This window comes from Amia ocellicauda, chromosome 8, assembly GCF_036373705.1.
Source record: "Amia ocellicauda isolate fAmiCal2 chromosome 8, fAmiCal2.hap1, whole genome shotgun sequence".
Lineage (NCBI taxonomy): Eukaryota > Metazoa > Chordata > Actinopteri > Amiiformes > Amiidae > Amia > Amia ocellicauda.
The window spans coordinates 34513341-34536816 of record NC_089857.1 but is presented as its reverse complement, the minus strand read 5'-3'; the positions used below and the strand labels follow the sequence as shown (position 1 = coordinate 34536816).

Sequence of the window (23476 nt, the reverse complement as noted above, 5' to 3'; positions counted from 1 at the left end):
AAATTGGTGAAAATAACTGTCAGGCATCTCCTATGAATTAGCAGCAAAATTAGTGCTGCACTCAGTAAACGTCTCCATAACTTAAAAATCCATGAACGCCATGGAGATTAGCCCAGGGGGAGCAATGGAGTCACTTTCCCGGGACAAATGAGGCATATGCATCACTGTCATAGACAGGAATGAACCGTAGCTGAAGTAAAAAAAACACCAACATTATATAATTACCTTATATTACTTAATATAATAATATAGTTTTGGGGACTTAAATGTTTAATTCAGTGTTTTCCTGTAATTTTAATTGCCATATAATAATAATATTTACATCAGTGTTTTTATTTTCATATGCTAATCTGCTGAAGCAAAAAAACAAAAACAAAAAGCAGGTTTCTGGATACCCACCAGTTGCAGTTTCCCACAATTAATGCAGAAATTATGCAGATTTAGAGAAAACACTTTCATGGGCTTCCTATGACAAAAATATACTTGTTAAAACGCCTTGAACAATTTGTCTGTTGCCTGCAACTTCAAATCTCATCATCCTAAAATGAACTTCTACATTTAACTGCTTGGACAAAAATTGAGTTTGTTTAAAAAGAGAGAGTCATCCCTGTCATACAGTGAGGGAAAAAAGTATTTGATCCCCTGCTGATTTTGTACGTTTACCCACTGACAAAGAAATGATCAGTCTATAATTTTAATGGTAGGTGTATTTTAACAGTGAGAGACTGAATAACAACAAAAAAATCCAGAAAAAAAAGTTATAAATTGATTTGCATGTTAATGAGGGAAATAAGTATTTGACCCCTTCGACTTAATACTTGGTGGCAAAACCCTTGTTGGCAATCACAGAGGTCAGGCGTTTATTGTAGTTGGCCACCAGGTTTGCACACATCTCAGGAGGGATTTTGTCCCACTCCTCTTTGCAGATCCTCTCCAAGTCATTAAGGTTGCGAGGCTGACGTTTGGCAACTCGAACCTTCAGCTCCCTCCACAGATTTTCTATGGGATTAAGGTCTGGAGACTGGCTAGGCCACTCCAGGACCTTAATGTGCTTCTTCTTGAGCCACTCCTTTGTTGCCTTGGCTGTGTGTTTTGGTTCATTGTCATTCTGGAATACCCATCCACGACCCATTTTCAATGCCCTGGCTGAGGGAAGGAGGTTCTCCCCCAAGATTTGACGGTACATGGCCCCGTCCATCGTCCCTTTGATGCGGAGCAGTTGTCCTGTCCCCTTAGCAGAAAGACACCCCCAAAGCATAATGTTTCCACCTCCATGTTTGACGGTGGGGATGGTGTTCTTGGGGTCATAGGCAGCATTCCTCCTCCTCCAAACACGGCGAGTTGAGTTGATGACAAAGATCTCGATTTTGGTCTCATCTGACCACAAGACTTTCACCCAGTTCTCCTCTGAATCATTCAAATGTTCATTGGCAAACTTCAGACGGGCCTGTACATGTGCTTTCTTGAGCAGGGGGACCTTGCGGGCGCTGCAGGATTTCAGTCCTTCACGGCATAGTGTGTTACCAATTGTTTTCTTGGTGACTATGGTCCCAGCTACCTTGAGATCATTAACAAGATCCTCCCGTGTAGTTCTGGGCTGTTTCCTCACCGTTCTCATGATCATTGAAACTCCACGAGGTGAGATCTTGCATGGAGCCCCAGACCGAGGGAGACTGACAGTTATTTTGTGTTTCTTCCATTTGCGAATTATCGCACCAACTGTTGTCACCTTCTCACCAAACTGCTTGGTGATGGTCTTGTAGCCCATTCCAGCCTTTTGTAGGTCTACAATCTTGTCCCTGACATCCTTGGTCTTGGCCATGGTGGAGAGTTTGGAATCTGATTGATTGATTGCTTCTGTGGACAGGTGTCTTTTATACAGGTACGAGCTGAGATTAGGAGCACTCCCTAAAGTGCTCCTAATCTCAGCTCGTTACCTGTATAAAAGACACCTGGGAGCCAGAAATCTGCTTATTGATAGGGGATCAAATACTTATTTCACGCATTAACATACAGATCAATTTATAACTTTTTTGAAATGCGTTTTTCTGGATTTGTTTGTTGTTATTCTGTCTCTCACTGTTAAAATACACCTACCATTAAAATTATAGACTGATCATATCTTTGTCAGTGGGCAAACGTACAAAATCAGCAGGGGATCAAATACTTTTTTCCCTCACTGTATATACCCATCATGCATCCTTGGGTAGCTCCTTGTAATTCTATTTCTATCTTTGGAACACGAACACAACTCTGCAGTACATCCAAATCAAATTCGATGAAGCAGAAATGTGTGTAGAATATCCAATGTGCATGCCTCTAATGCAAAAATAAAGGTATTTAAGAAATCACCATACATTGAAGATCGCAAAACATAAAAAGAATAAGGTTTTTGACAAATCTGAAAGCACAGGTTTTTTTTTCTTCTTTTTCTTGTAACAAAGATACGTTAAATTGCGATAAATTGCAAATAGAGCAGATACAGTGTGGTGTGAGTTTAAGGGGAAAATTACATCGCATAAGACTGAACAATGAGTCTATGTCATTGCAGATTCATTTTAAGTGCTCTATGCCTCTTTTTGCACAGTACCTGTCATCTACATTAGCCTCAAATAGTGTTACGTAGTGAGACGTAGGGGGCATTTTAAAGTATCCCTGCAGAATAGGGAGATATTAGGGAGAGTCAACAGCTCTAGAGACATGAGGTTGTTTCAGAAAGTAAAGGCAATTCATGAATAAAACAAGCGGGGGACCAGGTACCATTTATAAATGATAAACGAGTGCCCAGCATGTGAATGAGCAGGCACTCTCCTAAGTACAGACATCAGCGTGTTTTACACATCCCAAAATGCATCTCATACAAGAATAAATTACATACTCCATACAGAATGGTCTTCATCCTAAAGCAAATGCTGGCTCGTGATTTCATTTTGCAATGAGAGGGATGGAAGGATAATAAAAAATACAATTAAGTAAAACTTTTAAAGTAAGAGATGGCTAATTCAAAGATGAATGTCACACATTCATAAGTGATCATAAGGCTGCCATCTGTGCTCAAACAGATCACTCCCCACTTGCTTATACTTTCAATAAAAGAGGGTTGTTCAAAAACTGTAATTCCTTCACGGCAGCTAGACACTCGGTTTATAGCCCTCCTCAAGGTATTTGTCTTGGATTCTCAACTTACTATTTCTGTTGTAGAATACAAATGGGCTCAGACTGATGTATATGATTTAAAAGCCTTAAATCTTTTCAGTTTATGAAAGGTTTTATGTTGAGTTTACCACTAGAAAATGTCAACCTGTATAATAGTACAATGAAAAACTGGCACCCCAAAGTCCTTAGGCCACCATTTAAGAAAGTATTAAAACCCATTACTTAGATTTCAGTTTCCACTCCTTGTTTGTTCATAATATTTTGTTTTTCCTAATATTTTGCTTTCTGCCGCTGCCATTTGGAATGATTTATACATTTGTGAGTGAATCCCTCTGGATATCGACGTTCTGAGAGACGTTACATCATGTCTTGCTCTAAAGCTTCTCATTGATGTCCTGGCAGGAGTTTAAAGAAGAGTGACGAGAGTAATCCCAAACCTCAGAGGAATGTCACATGAACAGGTTAAAGGAACTGAACCTCTTAAGTTCTCAGCAGGGGAGACTGTGAAAGGATTTCATTCACATATTCAACATCCACAAAGGTCTTCTTCAATAAAGGACAATGAAACAAGGATCAGAGGTCACAAGTGGAAACTGAGAAGAGGTGCCTGAAGGACTGAAGACAGGAGGCAATTCTTATTGCACAAAGAGCTGTGGGAGTCTGGAAAAACTACACTGTAAAGTAAAGCCAAACAAACAATGACCTCCCCTTATTTTTTCTCCCCCAGAAACATTACTTATTCCTATACCACCCACTGTTAAATTGTAGTTACACTGAGATATAAATGTATTTATCTTGAAACGTCTTCAGATATTATTATTGCAGGAATCAAGTGCTGTATCGTGGCTACACGTTCCTTACATTGTAAGTAAAGTGTTCAGTCTTAGTCAAGTTATTGTTAAATGTGTACACATTTTTTAATTGCAAATAAGTAAAGCTTCTTTTAAGAATCATTGTTTAGAGTTGGAAATGTTTCAGAGCTTGTTAACTTAATACAACATTTCTCCCCAAAAATGTGTACATATGTTAAGCTATACTTAACAAACCTTCATAAACAAAACACTGATATTATGAGCAGCTTGGGGAAAAAAATGTTATACTTATTACCATGGAGAAACCTTGAACCTTTCAAATCTATCAGCACTGGACAGGTCACTATCTCTCTTCATCTGCTGTGTGCTTTTTAATTATATACTTTTAAACAGATGTTCAGAATGCAAAACCAAAAGCCAAAATGTACATTTAAAAATCTTTGAGACCAAATTATAGGGCCAGTTGGATGCATCAATATGCAAGAAGATTTGTTATGAAGAATTAATCTTTTAGTCTTTCTTAAGAAAGCAACTAGTAAGGTCAAAAGATGCCCTCAGTACTACTCTTGAAGGGTGCCAGTGGGTATTGACAATAAAGCTCCTTGTCAAAATATTTTCAAATTTTCCAAAAGTACCTCAGTCCCCAAATGGAAAAACATAGCAGAAATCCAGTTCTACTATTCAATGTTTCCCACCTACATTACTTTATATCTTGATTCCTGGACATCCATTAACTTGAACAGTGAAGTCCCCTTCATTTTTTAAATTGTAATTAGAATGGATAATTTCCTTTTGCTTCCTGAACCTGATTACAGTCTTGATTACAATCAATCAGTTTGGTGTGCTATACTGAACCCTGTAACTTAATAGATTGCCTGTAAGCTAGGCTGTTATCACAGAGACTACTTCAGACCTCCATTTGAGTCCTGCCGTTTGCACTACAGTTTTCACTGTAAAAATAAGCAAATGGTTTAATGTTGTACATCAAAGTGGACACATGTAAGCTGCCCACATCTTTCCTGTGTCAGTACCCGAGTCCTAGTAGTAAGTCTAGTTTATTAACAGTTGGGAATATGACATTAGCAAGGAGTTAACAGAAAAAAATATGTGACTCAAAATGGTAAAAAATAAGTTAACATACAATTTATTTTTTATAACTTCTTTGCCTCTAAATATGGTGTTCCTTGAGTGTTCATGGGTACATTAATGGAGAGTGCCTGGGTGCAGCCATGCTATCACACACACCACTTATCTCTCCACAACTGCAGTAAAGACCGTTGCTGTTCTGCACGGCACAATCTCTAGGGTGAATTTTTAAAACCCTCTCTCCCCCTTTGCTTCCTTCGGTACAAACACACAATTACTATCAAAATGACCTTCAGCACAAACCAGGGATTGCAGGTGTGTTTGCTTTGTGGATAAGTAAATCTCACAAGATAGCCTTCCTTTCCCTCACTTCCCAATCCTGACTTTCTTCCTGGGAAGTAGAGATAATACCGAACTCCTTTGTGAATTGTAAACCAGTTTATCTGATCTGAATCACCATTGGCTATTACGTGCACATTGAGGTGTTTTTTCAAATTCTTCTGCAACTAATTTAATGAGTTAGATTTAATACATTTTGATGGGTTGCTTTTTCTGTGTTGCTCACTAAATACTAATATTGTCCTACATGACAAATAAAAAGAGGCTGTCTCAGTGCATAACAAACATCAAAAGGCCAGAATAAGAAAAGGATCTGTGGCCAATTGTAGCTTTCTTTAAGCTATAATCTTGTTTTTGAAAGACTCCAGCGTAGAGAGACTTATTATGGGTCAGTTAATGTTTCTGCTTTAGGAAACATATTTTTAAAATGCAGTCCCTTTGTGGCAGAAATATCTATAGCATACACCAGAACAAAACAAGCTACTCCTCACTGCTTTCTAAAAACATACACAAATACTCCTAGTAACTCTATGACTTGTCATTCAAAGTCCACCGGTGACAAAAAATCAATAAGCCCCTCAGTTGGTCATCTTGAGCTGCCGGTTTGTTTCTGGGGTGGAGTAATGGTTAGGGTTATACTGCACAAGCCCCTGACTGATGAAATGCACATGACTGCTCCAATGCATTCCTGTGGAAATCTGAGTGCATAAATCAGACTTTGTTTTTTAGATTCCTCTGGCACATGAACATGCCTGTCTCCACTGCACAAATATTCTCCTATTCCTGACTTCTTCTCATTTCACATTTTCTCACAAGATTTGACATAACATGGCAGAAGGAAGGAACCAAATTAAAATCTTTTCAAACACAACATTAGAATTGACATTGTTTTATCTTTGACCACTGGGCTATGACTACTCTGAACTTACACACTGCATTTGTCTTTCTTCTTTTATCATTACCATACACTGTAGATTATTTCTGTTCTTAATGATATTGCTCAACTGATATTCTGCTCTAGGAATCCCCCAGTTATATCAAAATTATGTTAATTTCTTTGAACTCTGAAAGGCATGACATTCCATAACTGTTAATTGGCAGATAAGACTGATAAAAACTTGCTATGTTAACTGTGGACCGCTGATCATACCTTCAAGAATATATGTTAACTCTTAATTTGCAACCACAGAAGACAAAACAATTCTTAGAAATTTTCTAGGTTTCAAAATGATTTGGGAGTAGTTCAGATCAAGACAAGAAATCATTTTCTGAAAATCTCTATCAGCAATACATTTTAATGTTGAGGGATCTACTTTTAATTTGCACCAGAACATGACAGAAAAGATATTTGGTTACAATGATTTAAAAAAATGATTGTTTTGGATGAAAAAGGCATGACAGATGACTTTTGCTATCATGCACTTTTAATTGATTAAATCAAAAAGGTTTCCCAGAGTTCCTGCATTTCCTGTGATTATGCAAGTGACCTACATTCAAAATAGAAACTTACCCGAGGCGATGGTAATTATTCATTAAACTCATAGGTTCTGATGTGAGCCTCATCTACAGATAAACTATATTTTTCCCTCTCTGTAGCAACCACTTGCCTCTTTGTTAAAGGTTTTCACAGAAACTTCATTGGAATCACAGCTATGTATTCTGCATTTAAAAATGTTACAGTCATGACTCATCCCTTTATTTCAATTTGTATTTCCTAGCCTGCTCTGAAGTACCTCTGGAAAAAGTCAATTGCATTTAAAAAATGGCAGTCTCTCCCCTCTGTTTTCTCTATCAAACGGCATTTTTCAGCGATGGGGATGCAACTTGCTATTCTGTCTGTCTTTGACATTTCAGACCCACTGGACAAACAAATCAGGGTGCATCGCTCATGAGCTAGACAGATGTGAGAACGCATCAATGTCACAAAGGATGTGAGAAAGAAATTGGACATGAACGAGCACATGAAGCATTTGGAGATGAGGCAATGATCAAAGGAGATGCCAGTGATGACAGTTGAACGTCCCTTTGCCTTCCCAGCCCCCTTCATATATTCTCAGGCATAGGATGACAAAGGGAAGCCCACGGGTCACATGAGCGGATGAACAGTCAGGCAAGAGGCCGACACTGAGAGCCTCCCATTCTGGTTCCTTTTGGTCTCCCAAAAATCTTGAGACAGCTCTCTGTTTAGCCCGGGGAAGACCCCCTAGAGTCTGTGATTGCATTTCTCAAAGAGTTTCATTAGAGATGTAGACTTAAGGTATGTAATATGAACTCATCTTGGAAACCACTTAAGAAACGAACTTGCCAATTTCCTTGACTTTCTTTCAATTGAGAGTTAACTCAAATGCACAGATAGGGAAGCAGTGGATCACTCAATTCATGTATAGGCTAAGTGCAGGTGTCTGAAGCATACTTTGAGTGGTATTCCTCTGTTGCTATACATGTCTGAAAAAAAGCAACATATCAGGAAAGATTATCTATAGACCTGGCACTGTTATGTGCGGGCATCGTATGTGGAATGGAAATCAACCTTGCCAAACACTCACTTGTGTTTCTTAAGAGCAGTTCGTGGGCCACTTAGGATTCAAAGTGCTTGAATTTAAAATGCTCGAGGGTGGAAAATATCCTTCTTACATTATCAAGTAGATTTGCCAGTAAGACGGATTGCCTACATTTCAAATAATTAATTTTAATTGCTTGGTTGAGTTTTGACTTTATTCAACTAATATATCATTTTTTTGGTTTCCCATGCTTAGAATCTTTAATAAATTATATTATGCATTCACAACATTTAAAACATCCTATTGGATTGTATCTTTTTCATGTTCAACAAAAAAACATATTTATACAGTCTATATTGAAAATACATTTCATATTCTCAATTGGTTTCTTATTTCCCCTGCTTTTACTATCTAATATATTGTTACTAAATTAAATATGCCAACAGTAAAAGCTGACTGATGAACAAATCCTGTTTACACCAGAACGAAAGCTAAGCAATCTTTGGTATCTTACATTTTAGAATACAGAAAGCAATTCTGCAGGAATCCAGCCACACTGAAACCATCTCACACTGATGGCTACATGTTTAAAAAGCAAGCAATTCGATTCTGAGGAAAAATACTCACTTTGCAATTTTTTTAAAAGCTATAAAAGCTGCCTTGATAATGCAATATCAGTTTATTTTCATACCTATCCCCTTACCATAACACTGTTTAGGATTACATTAAAACAATACATCACAAATATTAATGATGATTTAAGCAGACTTTTAAAATACTGTTAGAATATTTGAAATCAACACATTACACCTTATACCTTCACTTCAGTCTCCTTTGTTCTTAGTTTTACTGTATGTTGTCTCTTGACCAATTACTACCATCTAGATGGCATCAATCATACATTGATTTGCTAGCCTCAATTTCAGCTGAAAAATATTTTCTTTCTCATTTTGTATATACACATCCATACTACCTTTTACCTTGTAGTGAAATACAAATGTGTTGCATAACAGCTGTCAAGGAATTTATTTAAAATGGTAAAGTGTATAAACTCTCAACAGGAGCAGAAGTAATTTTTGTTTATATAAGTGGCAGGTTCCCTGGTTCAGTAATGCACTGAAAATTGAAAATGACAAGATAAATGCAACAGGGTGCTAAATGTGATTTATTACTTGAATGAAGAAAAAAAAGGGAAACATTTTAGGATCTATATATATATTCTCAAAAATCTAAAAAAAAAAAAAGTGAACATTAGGATTCATCCTTAATGTAATCATGTTTTTGCTTCATTGCAGCACTTTAACAGGTATAATTCTGGTGCATTACAAGAAGAAAAAGCACAACTGTCCCTCATACATAATCAAGCTCAGTGAGTTGTCCATAAAGCTTCTTATTTAATGCCTGTTTTTGTATAATTGCTTCTAGTTTTGGTGACTAAATTCATTATTGCATCTAGAAGTGGGAACTGTGAGCTGTGAGCTGTATGTCTCTGCAGGGCCGTGGTTTCTCTCTGGGTTTATACTTACTGGTGTTAATTTTCTGCAGTGAGATGTGCTTTTCTAGTTGTCTGCGTAGCTTCACTTCAGCCCCATACTTCCCTGTTGTGCCATTGTCAGCCAGTATAAAGTGAGAATGCAGGCTGTTCAAGACTGTAAGCTTGCTTAGAGGGTTTGACATCGTCTGGTAGGGTCTGACCACCTAGAAGAATGGAAAAGAAACACATGGAGTAATAAGAACTGAATCTCTAACTTCATGCCACATATGCAGCTATAGAAAAGATAAAGGGAATGGGCATTATTTTAACTACCAAATCTCGTAATGTGGATTCAAAGGATTCTAGCACAAACAAAGCTCAGTTAGGTTGTGGGATTTTGTAGGACATGTGGTGAAGTTTCTTATTACAGAAATCGAAATGAAAGCAAATTATAATTCAAAATTGAAAAGAAACAAAATGTCTTGACATATTAGCCATGATATGAATAGTCAATAAGGCAATGGAAATATCACTCAGTCACACTGTTCCGGGTGTAAGGAGGTTAATTAAACGTTATATTCTCAAGATGCAGGCACCTGCCAAGACTTGCCAGGCCCATTTTCCAGACCCCACAAATTAATTAGATTCTGAATATAGAGAACTGAACAAGCTGCACATAAGGTAAAAGTATACAAAGTTTGGGAAATGACAGTAAAATAAATGCTGTGGTTCAGCTCCTAGGTGAAACAAATCTATAATATTGAGTTTACTGGAGATGAAGGACAATATTTTATGTCACTGATAAATTATTTGTAGAAATAAAGATTACAAATTCATCGGGGGAAAAAACAATAACTTCCAACCGAAATTAATTTAAATACAAAGGAAAACTCAATCCTTGATCTGGCTGTTAATTGCTTAATTGGTCTCATTATTGGTCTCATTAAGGGCTGAAATTAAAAACTTATTTCAAGGTCTCAGTTTTTTTAATAGATAATTCACCTTGTTTAACTGTAATATTTTAAATAGTCATCTTCATTAGACCTGGTAAATGTTAAATATGTTAACGTGGGAAAATAAGTCATATATGAAGTGAAATTGAAATTTAAAGCAAAAGACTCAATGGCCTTCAAAGATTAGAGTTTGACATTGTTGGGTTAACCTAAATTACATTATCCCCTTGCTGAAAGAGATAATGACACATATGTACTTTATTTAATTAAAGAAAGAGGTAGATTGGATTGGGCCTGAAGAAAGTGCTCTGAAAACCTGTGCAAGGATGATCCAGGGAAAAGTGAATTATGCAGCCCCACTTTCTTTATTCAGTTTCCTCATTTGTCCAGTGAAGATAGCTGACTATGCTATATTACATTCTTCTCACATAGCTTTCTTTTGGATAAGGCCAGACCGATGTGGATACAGATTTAATAAAACTGCAATTATTATGTACTTATGTGCTATATAAATAAAAGTGAGCTTTTGTTTTCAGACAGCAGTGATGGTGATTTGTCATGTCTGTTTCAATTAATTAAGTGCATTTACAACACTCATAAGTTATTTAATATTTTAAATTTCACAAAAGAGCCAGGGATCACACATATCAGGCAAAGCAACAGTATTTACACCTATGGGACTACTTAAAAACCCTGCTAATTAGGTGAGATGTTTGAGCATTTTTGCATGAAATTTATCAAGCACTTCAACCAAAATGTCATTAGCAACATTAATTTGATTAAAAAAAAGTTTTTTCGCTACAGAATACTAGAAATGATTCCCAGAAGAATACTTATGATTACATTAACTAAATTCCTATGCAGTGTTTGCAGGTTCTGATCCACTTAGTGTCAACTTACTTCATTTTAGAAAAACAGAACAAAACAATGAATCAAACTTAACCACAAAAACATAAAAACAGGACCTGCATAATGAGATTCCCCATGCTGTTATTCATCATGTAAATGATTCATTCCAAATACTACTCAGTGAGATAAGCAAAGCAAAAAAATATATATATATACAGTGAGGGAAAAAAGTATTTGATCCCCTGCTGATTTTGTACATTTTCCCACTGACAAAGAAATGATCAGTCTATAATTTTAATGGTAGGTGTATTTTAACAGTGAGAGACAGAATAACAACAAAAAAAATCCAGAAAAACGCATTTCAAAAAAGTTATACATTGATTTGCATGTTAATGAGGGAAATAACTATTTGACCCCTTCGACTTAGTACTTGGTGGCAAAACCCTTGTTGGCAATCACAGAGGTCAGACGTTTCTTGTAGTTGGCCACCAGGTTTGCACACATCTCAGGAGGGATTTTGTCCCACTCCTCTTTGCAGATCCTCTCCAAGTCATTAAGGTTTCGAGGCTGACGTTTGGCAACTCGAACCTTCAGCTCCCTCCACAGATTTTCGATGGGATTAAGGTCTGGAGACTGGCTAGGCCACTCCAGGTCCTCAATGTGCTTCTTCTTGAGCCACTCCTTTGTTGCCTTGGCTGTGTGTTTTGGGTCATTGTCATGCTGGAATACCCATCCACGACCCATTTTCAATGCCCTGGCTGAGGGAAGGAGGTTCACACCCAAGATTTGACGGTACATGGCCCCGTCCATCGTCCCTTTGATGCGGTGCAGTTGTCCTGTCCCCTTAGCAGAAAAACACCCCCAAAGCATAATGTTTCCACTTCCATGTTTGACGGTGGGGATGGTGTTCTTGGGGTCATTCCTCCTCCTCCAAACACGGCGAGTTGAGTTGATGCCAAAGAGCTCGATTTTGGTCTCATCTGACCACAACACTTTCACCCAGTTCTCTGAATCATTCAGATGTTCATTGGCAAACTTCAGACGGGCCTGTACATGTGCTTTCTTGAGCAGAGGGACCTTGCCTGCGCTGCAGGATTTCAGTCCTTCACGGCATAGTGTGTTACCAATTGTTTTCTTGGTGACTATGGTCCCAGCTGCCTTGAGATCATTAACAAGATCCTCCCGTGTAGTTCTGGGCTGATTCCTCACCGTTCTCATGATCGTTGAAACTCCACGAGGTGAGATCTTGCATGGAGCCCCAGACCGAGGGAGACTGACAGTTATTTTGTGTTTCTTCTATTTGCGAATAATCGCACCAACTGTTGTCACCTTCTCACCAAGCTGCTTGGCGATGATCTTGTAGCCCATTCCAGCCTTGTGTAGGTCTACAATCTTGTCCCTGACATCCTTGGACAGCTCTTTGGTCTTGGCCATGGTGGAGATTTTGGAATCTGATTGATTGATTGCTTCTGTGGACAGGTGTCTTTTATACAGGTAACGAGCTGAGATTAGGAGCTCTCCCTTTAAGAGAGTGCTCCTAATCTCAGCTCATTCCCTGTATAAAAGACACCTGGGAGCCAGAAATGTTGCTGATTGATAGGGGATCAAATACTTATTTCCCTCATTAACATGCAGATCAATTTATAACTTTTTTGAAATGCGTTTTTTTTTTTTGTTATTCTGTCTCTCACTGTTAAAATACACCTACCATTAAAATTATAGACTGATCATTTCTTTGTCAGTGGGCAAACGTACAAAATCAGCAGGGGATCAAATACTTTTCTCCCTCACTGTATATATATATACAGTGTCATCCACTGTGCTATTATGTGTGTTTCTCAGTTTATATGTCTACAGTCAAGTATGAAATTGGTTCTGTTATGGTGTGGGGGGGATGAGGTCTTCATGGGCTGAAAATCTTTGAATAGATGAAGCAACCAGAATGCCTTAATGTACCAAGGGTTACTCTGACTGAGTGATACTTGGTGGTGGTAGACTCATCAGAAATCTCAGCAAAGCAGAAACAATTTCAATCTGGCACAATCTGAAGCTGCCTGATCATTTGAAGAAGGATTAATGATGTGCTCTATTCTTACAGGCAGTTATACAATTTTCCTACATTAAAATATCAAGCATCTGTAGCTTTCTTAACAATCCTAATAGCTGAGAAAATCACATGGGAGTAATACAGGTTCTAAGGAAGTATAATGCCCTTCCAACATTCATCTGGGGCCGGTTGTACTAACAGGATCAGAAAACATGATCGGATCCAGGCTCACTGGATCCGGATCATGAAAAAGCGTTGTATGAAGCAGATCGTGATCCGGCTCCACTGATCCGATTTTTTTGATCCGATTATTAAGCAGCGTGTGCGGTAAATAAGAGTTTCCTATTGACATAAACCAGCTCGTCCGTCTCTGATGCGGCTATTTGAACTTCTACCGCTCTAATGACTCAATGACAGTCATAAACCTTTCAGAAAACTATACTGTGGTATTGCTGATGACTTTATTAATTAAATAAGCTTAGTTGTCCACTACATTTCCCACTGCATGTTCATGTCAGTGCTTATTGCTGCCACTGGATCCGACACGATCATGTGTAGTCCGTCATACGAAAAGATGTCCGCCAAGAACAGGGCACATTGGATCAGATAAAACCTCACAAAGGACACAGCCTTTCCAGATAATTGAACTGGTGTGCGTTTCTTTAACTCCTCAACTACAAAAATAATATAATAATAATAATTAGCCAATAATCAATTGCATTGATAACACGCTTTTCTCATACCCAATAGCGGTACAACTTAAACAGTCAAATCAGACATGCTCAAATAGGCAACACCGCAGCAGCAACTCAAGAGTATTAAAAAAAAAACTTGCAGCTTAAACAATGGACTAGGGCGCTTCTCAATGCTACAGCAGTTTGTAACTGGGGTGCTGGAGAAATACGAGTATTTACATATTTTTTAACAATAATATAAATAAATAAAAACCTAATTGCACACAAACTACACCTCACTATAAAGACACAAAAGCAGAATGCACGGTTCAACATTATATTGTTTATTTGAAAGTGCAAATCTTTGTAAATAATGTAAGTCACATTTTCGTTGTTTATCTGTGCTTAACCAGACTTGTCTACATCGATAATGTTACCTACTATTTGCTGAACCCGCTAAACGCAGCTTCAGACGTTTTGGTAAGGCATGAGTGCGCTTCGATGTAACTCCTAAAACAGCATCAATTATGTCTGCGAGGTTAAATATGCTTCATGCTGTTAATCTATACAGCTTTCATACGTCTTCCTCCCGAAAAACCTCTAAAGGCTTTTGCCTGTCTTTAAATACCTGCGGTCTGCATGTTTGACGCCGGCGAACCAGATGAAGTATACAGAGTTCCTGCATTTCAAAAATCTGATCAAGCTCTGATCCACCTTAATATAGAAACTGTGTTTAGCACAATCTGTAAATGATTATCATTAGAATTGCACTCATTATCATTACAAAATATCATAGCAAGATTGAAATGAGTTAGCACCCTTACACTACTGTGTGCTAAATGCAAGACTCAAATGATATTGGGGCTGCATGTAAGAAACATTAAACATAATTATGGAGCATTTAATAATATGTGAATTATGCCTCCTCTGAATATCTGATCCTCTTTGTTCATCCAGTAATATTTTAGCAGCTTCAGCTTCAGGCCAGGAGGGTCAAGCTTGGGTTTACCTACAGTATGTAAAGCTTCAAGAGAAAAGCAGGATACGAGCCTTACTGAAGACTGACCATTCAGATGACTGTGGTTGTGTGCTGCCTTGCTGTATTGAAGGAGGTTTTGCTCAAGGTTCAGTGCTTAGTACCATTTTCACCTTGGTGCCATTTTTGTGTGTTTGTTTTGTGTTATTCTGAATGAATTCCTGTTTGTTGGGAAAGTCCTGTATGGAGTAATGGTTAACTTCTGAAAACATGCTGACATTGCTTCACCTACACATATAGGTCAGGTCCGGTGTTGGATCTATAACGCCACTGGGGGATCACTGGCAAGTAACTGCCCTCCAGCGCTCCAGGGGAGGCCAATTCATTTGAGTGCAACCCAAACAGACCTCCATAAGACTGTAGTGTTGAAAAAAGCAGCACGATCGATCCTCATGGAAAAATGTACTATTTAAATTGAGTTGTTATTTTCTTGCTCTTCTGTCCGGACATGTATGTTCATGAACATAAAGGGGTAAAGGGTCCTTAACAACTGGTAATGATCAGATTAGTTTGGTATAGTGGGAAAATTGTGAAAGTGATAGAGACAGTACTAATGCTGACTCAATACATAAACTCATAACAATTACAAGCTCACATCTTTGCAATAATTCATCAACCACTGCAGAAGGAAGATGTCAGAGTGGGTTCCAGAACTCAGAAAACACACACACTCACACACGATTTCTTAGGCTGTATTTTCTCAGTGAAACAAAAAGACTTCCTTTTTTAAATGACATAAAACAATAGGATTTTCTGTGGTTATATCCACAATATAATAATTAGAATACAACAAAAAGGCAACCATGTTTTAATAAGCTTGTAATTTCGAATGTGAAAAGTCTTTCAAAAGCACTGAACCACCTACGTCTTTCCCAATGAGGTCCTCCTGGTTTTCCACTATTCCCCAGGGAGCAATGCCAATTGTGCAGATTTTCCCTCTTGATTTAGAAGCATGGTCTTTTAATGCATCCCCAACGTGACGGATGACTCCTGTAATAGGACCAAAGTAAATCAATACATGGTAATATACCTCTCTACCTAACCTAGACTTAAATTTAAAAAAGTCTACAAAAAAGCATTTTTTTAAGGAATATATATATATATATATATATATAATATATATATATATATATATATATATATATATATCTGTAATGTTAGTCTTTTCAATTTTGCACATCACATAATGAAAGCTGGTTTTATGGAGTTGGGTGGCAGAGTTATTGATTATTTAATTATTTCCCCAGTCCAATCAACCTAAGGTCAGTTAATTATCCTTGTCTCTGTTTATTAACTCTACCTGACTAATTAAACAATTTCCATTGTAGAGGCCCAGTTAATGAGCCAAGGACCTTAACTGCATTAAGCCAAAGTATTAGATTTAACCATGGCTTGTATACTCCTTGGATAAATAAAAAAACAGATTTAAAGGACATGCCATACTGTGAATATCTGTTAATACAATTATTATTATTATCAATTTGGTAAAAATGCAGAGACTTGTAAGTTGATAGTATTCTGTTAGACATGGACTGGCAGGAACACAAGACCACTGACATGGTAAAACTGTGAATTCAATGCTGCACAGCTCACACAGTCTTAATATGAAATACTTAAAAATAAATTAGACAACATTGCAGCCAGAATGCTAGTCTATTGGACATACTATTTTTACCTGTATTAACACCCCCAGTGAAGATCCAAGCCCCAGTTGTCATAGCAGCCTTGATCAGACCTTTCCCAAAGACCTGCTTGAGTTTTGGTTGCAGTTCAAAATTCTGCAGACCGCCATGCACCGAGATCAGTAGTTTGGGGAGATCAAGCTGCCACTCTTTAGTCATCAGGTGTAAGAGGAGATCAGGCTTTGTGTCATATGAAACACGGACATACTACAAGAGGTAAATATAGGAACAAACAGTTGGTAATTGGCTAATCAGAAAAAAAAATCATATCATTAGATTTTATAATGAGGAAAATACATAGTCAGAAGTCAGAACCAACCCTAGAAATGCATTCTTAAAGAATTCTGGCTTTTCTATTTGAAAAGACATTTGCTAATCATCATACTCTATGTTGCTAAGGTGTGTTGGATTTATAAATAGGGTGTCATTGACTTATCTGCTGTAATGATGTTTCCCAAACAGTACTGCTCAGACAAATATCATATAGATTAAGAATATAGATTTATATATTCAAATATCGCACAGTGAATTTGCACTTATAAAATCAAACTGTGCATTTTAAATTCCACTTCATATATTCTGGAGAAAATATATAAAATCACCATTGCTTTATTTGAATGTCCCCCTCCTTGGAATTCGATGGTTCCAAACGCATCGGTGGGACTGAGCTGCGTGTGTTTGCTAATGGACCACTTCTCTGGGAGACTGTCATTTTTGGTGAGTCTTTCATTTTTGTCGTTCTGACTGGACGAGATGCTTGGAGGCAGTCCAACATGTTGACCTATCAGTCGTCCACAGCAGCACCTGTGAAAACATGAGGCAACGCATTTACACTTGCATTCTGCTACATAAATATTCCATTTATTATTATTCAGTGGGTTCACATCTGCAGAAAACAGAAGTGGATATTTTGTGCAAACAAGAGGGAATGGACATATTCATTTTATATGAATTCAAATTTGGGGACAGACAGCAAATGCCAAATGTCTCTTAAAGCAGTGAAGTGCTTGTTCCTAATAACAATAGTACATACATCATTATAATAACTTATAATAACAATGTGGTAAAGGTACTAATAAAGGCAAAATTAATAAATAGAAAAAATATTAGGGAAAAAATCTGAAACAAAATAAATGAGTTATTTGCATTAAATCACACATGATCTGGAGAATATCAGAGAGAAAAACATTCTCACATGAAAATATGAATACTATTTCTCACTGTTGCAAATACTGCCACTGTGGATAAATACAACTGATGTGTGAGCTTGAGCACTTGAGAAAGAATTCCTTTTGCATTTGTCATTGTAGACAAACAACTATCTATTTTACAGAAAGGCTTGGATTAATAGTGTTAGATGTATATAGAATGCTGTTCTTAATTATTTTAAAAAAAGGTTCCTATATCTTTTGTTATGACCGATCAAAGAAATAAACACTATTTTGAGTTATTAATAAACTGTGAAAAGTCACAGTTCTTCATGTATATTATTATAGTGGGGAATCTTAAGTATTTGCACTGATAAGTCAATGTCTATAGAAAGGATATTTGATGGTTCTCTTACAATGGTTTGTTTATTCCCAGGGGAAGGGTAAAAGAACAAAAAACTTTTTGCTTTGTAGGATTTCAGATGAAACTATGTAAAACCTGGCTAAAGGAATTTCAATCCTACAGCCTTCCTTAGTGATTTTACAACAACAGTTGAATGGCAGTTCTCACTTATTAAAGAAAATAATGTTAAAGATATACAAAAAGCTATAGGAATGATTTGTATATGATCATTTTCTTTACTTAAACAAAATTGTGTCCCTCCTCCACCCCCAGAAACCAGTTAAAAAATGCAAAGGCATATATATATATATATATATATATATATATATATATATATATATATATATATATATACACTCACCTAAAGGATTATTAGGAACACCATACTAATACTGTGTTTGACCCCCTTTCGCCTTCAGAACTGCCTTAATTCTACGTGGCATTGATTCAACAAGGTGCTGAAAGCATTCTTTAGAAATGTTGGCCCATATTGATAGGATAGCATCTTGCAGTTGATGGAGATTTGTGGGATGCACATCCAGGGCACGAAGCTCCCGTTCCACCACATCCCAAAGATGCTCTATTGGGTTGAGATCTGGTGACTGTGGGGGCCAGTTTAGTACAGTGAACTCATTGTCACGTTCAAGAAACCAATTTGAAATGATTCGACCTTTGTGACATGGTGCATTATCCTGCTGGAAGTCGCCATCAGAGGATGGGTACATGGTGGTCATAAAGGGATGGACATGGTCAGAAACAATGCTCAGGTAGGCCGTGGCATTTAAACGATGCCCAATTGGCACTAAGGGGCCTAAAGTGTGCCAAGAAAACATCCCCCACACCATTACACCACCACCACCAGCCTGCACAGTGGTAACAAGGCATGATGGATCCATGTTCTCATTCTGTTTACGCCAAATTCTGACTCTACCATCTGAATGTCTCAACAGAAATCGAGACTCATCAGACCAGGCAACATTTTTCCAGTCTTCAACTGTCCAATTTTGGTGAGCTTGTGCAAATTGTAGCCTCTTTTTCCTATTTGTAGTGGAGATGAGTGGTACCCGGTGGGGTCTTCTGCTGTTGCAGCCAATCCGCCTCAAGGTTGTACGTGTTGTGGCTTCACAAATGCTTTGCTGCATACCTCGGTTGTAACGAGTGGTTATTTCAGTCAAAGTTGCTCTTCTATCAGCTTGAATCAGTCGGCCCATTCTCCTCTGACCTCTAGCATCAACGAGGCATTTTCGCCCACAGGACTGCCGCATACTGGATGTTTTTCCCTTTTCACACCATTGTTTGTAAACCCTAGAAATGGTTGTGCGTGAAAATCCCAGTAACTGAGCAGATTGTGAAATACTCAGACCGGCCCGTCTGGCACCAACAACCATGCCACGCTCAAAATTGCTTAAATCACCTTTCTTTCCCATTCAGACATTCAGTTTGGAGTTCAGGAGATTGTCTTGACCAGGACCACACCCCTAAATGCATTGAAGCATCTGCCATGTGATTGGTTGGTTAGATAATTGCATTAATGAGAAATTGAACAGGTGTTCCTAATAATCCTTTAGGTGAGTGTATATATATATATATATGCAAATTAACAATAAAGACATAGATTGCAGATTTCCATCACCAATAAAATAGTTCTCAGTTGCGTAATACAATCCTCCATAGTAACAGATTGATTAATATATAAATAATAGTCCTAATATATAAAATATCATACAATAATTGTCAAGGTTGTCAAGGCTAAACAGGATTTCTGGTGAATATTTCATACATGTAGGCCTATGTTCAGTGAAGCAACATTATACGCTACTTCAAATCTGGTTGTGCTTCTTTTTCCGTCACAGTGTTTGCATGCGTTGTAGTCTGCAGCATATGAAAAACCAACCTCTGCAAATGTCCATAATACGAGCTGTGGTACCAAATACAATATAGGTAAATCAAACTGACAAATGTTTAATGAAGGCTACAACAGTCTCTATAATGATGTATGGCCCCAGAGGCTTTTTCTTGACATTTTCATAGTTGTTTGAGACCAGCAGCTACCCCAAACTGTAGTTTAAATAAACTCTCTATTTAATACAAACATGAACCTGGGAATTCAAAGTATTTTAAGAAATGTTCTTTGTGCTCCTCTTACTTCTGTTCTTCTGTCCCTCTTGAACTGTTTCAGGTTTACACAATGCATTCTCATTTGTTTTGTACAATTAATAAACAGGACAGTACAACAGATATCAATTGAACTCCCCAGGCAATGCAGATTATATGGCACCAGGTGACAGAATATAATTTACAGGAAAAGATCATTGCTAACATCCAATATTCTCAGTTGGCTGCATTTGTTTTTACCCTGCTTACAAAACTCGATTTGCAATACTTTTTAAATCTGCTTATCAAATATGTGCTATCCTGCCTCTGTTACAAAATGTGAATGATAATTTTAGACAATTTTAGCTTTAATCTAATAACAATCATGATAAAACATTAACATTTCAATGATCAATTGGTGTTATGTCTCTGTGCATAGATAACCATGGTTAATAATGCAAATTTACATTAAAATGAGATTAAGTGAATAACCCAATGTGTCCTGATCTTAACTCAAATACATTGTTAGGAGATTGATTTTATTGATCAATGTACAACAACAGCAACAGTCAAGAATGCAAAACATTACAATACCACTGCAAAATATGGTTCATGTATTCAAAGTCAAAGAAGGCAACACATTCATGACATGATTAAAGTCTGAAGTGATGCATTTTTCATTCATTATGTGTCAGCTCAAGTGTACTGAGGGATACAAGAAAGATGGCGGACTATGAGCTTGTGATTGGTGTTGACGTTAATATTATTTTATATACCCCTGTGACAGATTTCCATTAATAGATCAAACAAATGAAGGTTGAAATAAAGTCATATCTGTACATGCTGCATCATATGTGTGCTGCATTTAATGTACATTCTAACTATGAGTCACAGTTACACTGTTCTTTTTCATTGCAGGTTTCAGAGAAAGAAAGAAAGAAAGAAAAAAAACTTACCTATGGTGGTCTTTTGCGCTCACTATGATATGCACACATTCTCTCTTGCTGAATGCTCTCTCTATCCATGATTTCTGTGCCTAGAACAAATGGGGAATATGAAGGTAAATATTTAGTTCAGAGATTAATTAAAGAATAAAACACTCTGATGAAGCTTTATAACCAACAAGGTGAAGGCTTTATCCAGATGAGTCACTCTAACATGTTAGTCATGTTTAATAAAAACGCAGGTACATTGCAATATATTAGAAGTGCTTGCTTCTATACAAATGCAATTCTCAACCATATGAAGCATTTAATGTGATTATAGTTATTTTTGTAACCTAAAACATTATAAGAAATGTACTTTAATTAGCTATACAGAATTTCTGAAATATCCCACAATTTCTCAAACTCTGTTGTTTTATACATGTTTTGCACATGGACTTCAAATGTTAACAAAACTGATTTGCACTTGAAACATAATTATCAGTAATAACTCTGTGCCTACAATTGTAATGTACTTAAATTGTTAAGTCATATAAGTCATATATCATATTTGTTTGTGTAACTATATAGTATATCTATATAATAATATAATTCAAAACCAGACCTACATTTTCCCAAGATAAAAGTGCTTAAGATAAGTTATATATGCTTGTGAAATACTTAATTGGAAAATTGTAATTTGTGTTGCAAATTCTAAGTGAGTGTACAACTGGAGTTTCTTTCAGTTAGATGTTTCAATAGATAAGGATAAACTTCATAATGTATATTATGCTAAAGACACACAAACTGCAGGGCAATGGTTGATAGCATGCTGGAATGACATGACCACAATCGGTATAGGTCATATGCAGCCAAAGCTCCTTTCTGATTGTGGCTTTGGAGTACAAAGTCTTGAGCAAACACACGTATGAATTTAACTTCCAGCAGCTTATTACAAGCTGCCAAGAAATTGTATTTGTTTGTATCCAATTCCAAAACCTCAGATCATTCTCAAAACATGTATCTCCTGGGTGTTTCAGATGGTGAAATGTTTCATTTTAAGAGCCAGTCCTTGTAATGTTTTAACTGGACCTGCAACACAAGAGGTAATCTGAAAATATAATACCTTCATTGCCATAGTATCTGTGCTTTCAGTGAAACAATGTGATGAATCAGTTTTATGCAGGAGAGAGGTAAACCCTTCACTTCCTGGGCTTGCTGTGCAGCAGATTTATGACTTATTTACACAGACATCAGGAACACTGCTGTCTCTGATACACACCAACCTTCTGTGCTGCTGTGACATCAGGTAGCGCAGTGCAGCCCTCAGTCCTTGTTTACCTAAATTCTTTTCCACGAGTCCTTTGAACCCCCACACCAATTCTCCTTCCCCTGCCTTCCATATGTGAGCCTGCTTGTCAATGCCAAGCACTTACCCTAACATGAGCATTCCCACGACACATCATAACTCTTTACAAAATATGACAGGGACTACTTTTTCAGGGTAACCTGGCCACAGTGACTCAGCATGCCAGAGAGCTTCCCTTTGACAGTGCAGTGACTTATTGCTACGCCGGTATACAATCATAAATTAGTCTGACCTATCATAGAATAACCCTCTGCAGTTCCTCTGTGGAAACTGCCTCTATGACACATTTACACCCTAAACAACTTTACACCATGGAAGGGTCAAAGTTTTTATATGGTTCAGGCTGAAATATGTTAACAGCACATCAAATATACTTGCTAATTATGTTCCCTAATAATGAAGGATAATTATAGGTAGTGGAATAGAAAGAAGCCTTGAATACACTGATACATTATGACTAGTATTTATTTTTCTTCTGGAAAACAGAATAACCATAAGAAACCACTTATGTGATTTACTAAACAAATTTACTTTTTCTGAGGGAGGGAGATTAGTACAGAAAAGCGTATTAGTTATTAAACGTATGTCAGATCATAAATGCCTGTAATATAAGACTCTTAGTTGGATCTCCCTTTAATGTAATTGATTTAATCAAAGGGGAAAACATATAATTCTGTTTACATTTGTAACATATTAAATATCAGTGTGTTGAACATATAAGAATAGCTAGAACTGTTTAAACAAAGTAGGCAGTATTTTGCGTTGATCACTAGGTTATTCTGTAAGGTGCGTCTCATTAGAGTCACAAAGAATCGTAATGGAGCCATACAATGAAGCCTTAACCAAGTTTCTGTACTTTATATTGGTGAAATAATTCAACAGATTCTATTTTTCAGTATTTGAGGCAGAAATTAAGAGACTGAATAATAA

General features: G+C 37.1%; 1 protein-coding gene across 2 annotated transcripts in view; it reads right to left on the bottom strand.

Moving 5' to 3' along the window:
* trpm3 (transient receptor potential cation channel, subfamily M, member 3) overlaps positions 1-23476 on the bottom strand; it is a 76084-nt gene that overhangs the window by 50830 nt on the left and 1778 nt on the right. For both annotated transcript variants that reach the window (XM_066711171.1, XM_066711170.1), the window contains exons 2-6: positions 21211-21290; positions 17212-17413; positions 16603-16816; positions 15793-15917; positions 9421-9592 (exon numbers count right to left, since the gene is read on the bottom strand). In XM_066711171.1, the coding sequence (XP_066567268.1) occupies positions 9421-9592; positions 15793-15917; positions 16603-16816; positions 17212-17413; positions 21211-21290 (793 nt within the window). The remainder of the gene's footprint in view (positions 1-9420; positions 9593-15792; positions 15918-16602; positions 16817-17211; positions 17414-21210; positions 21291-23476) is intronic.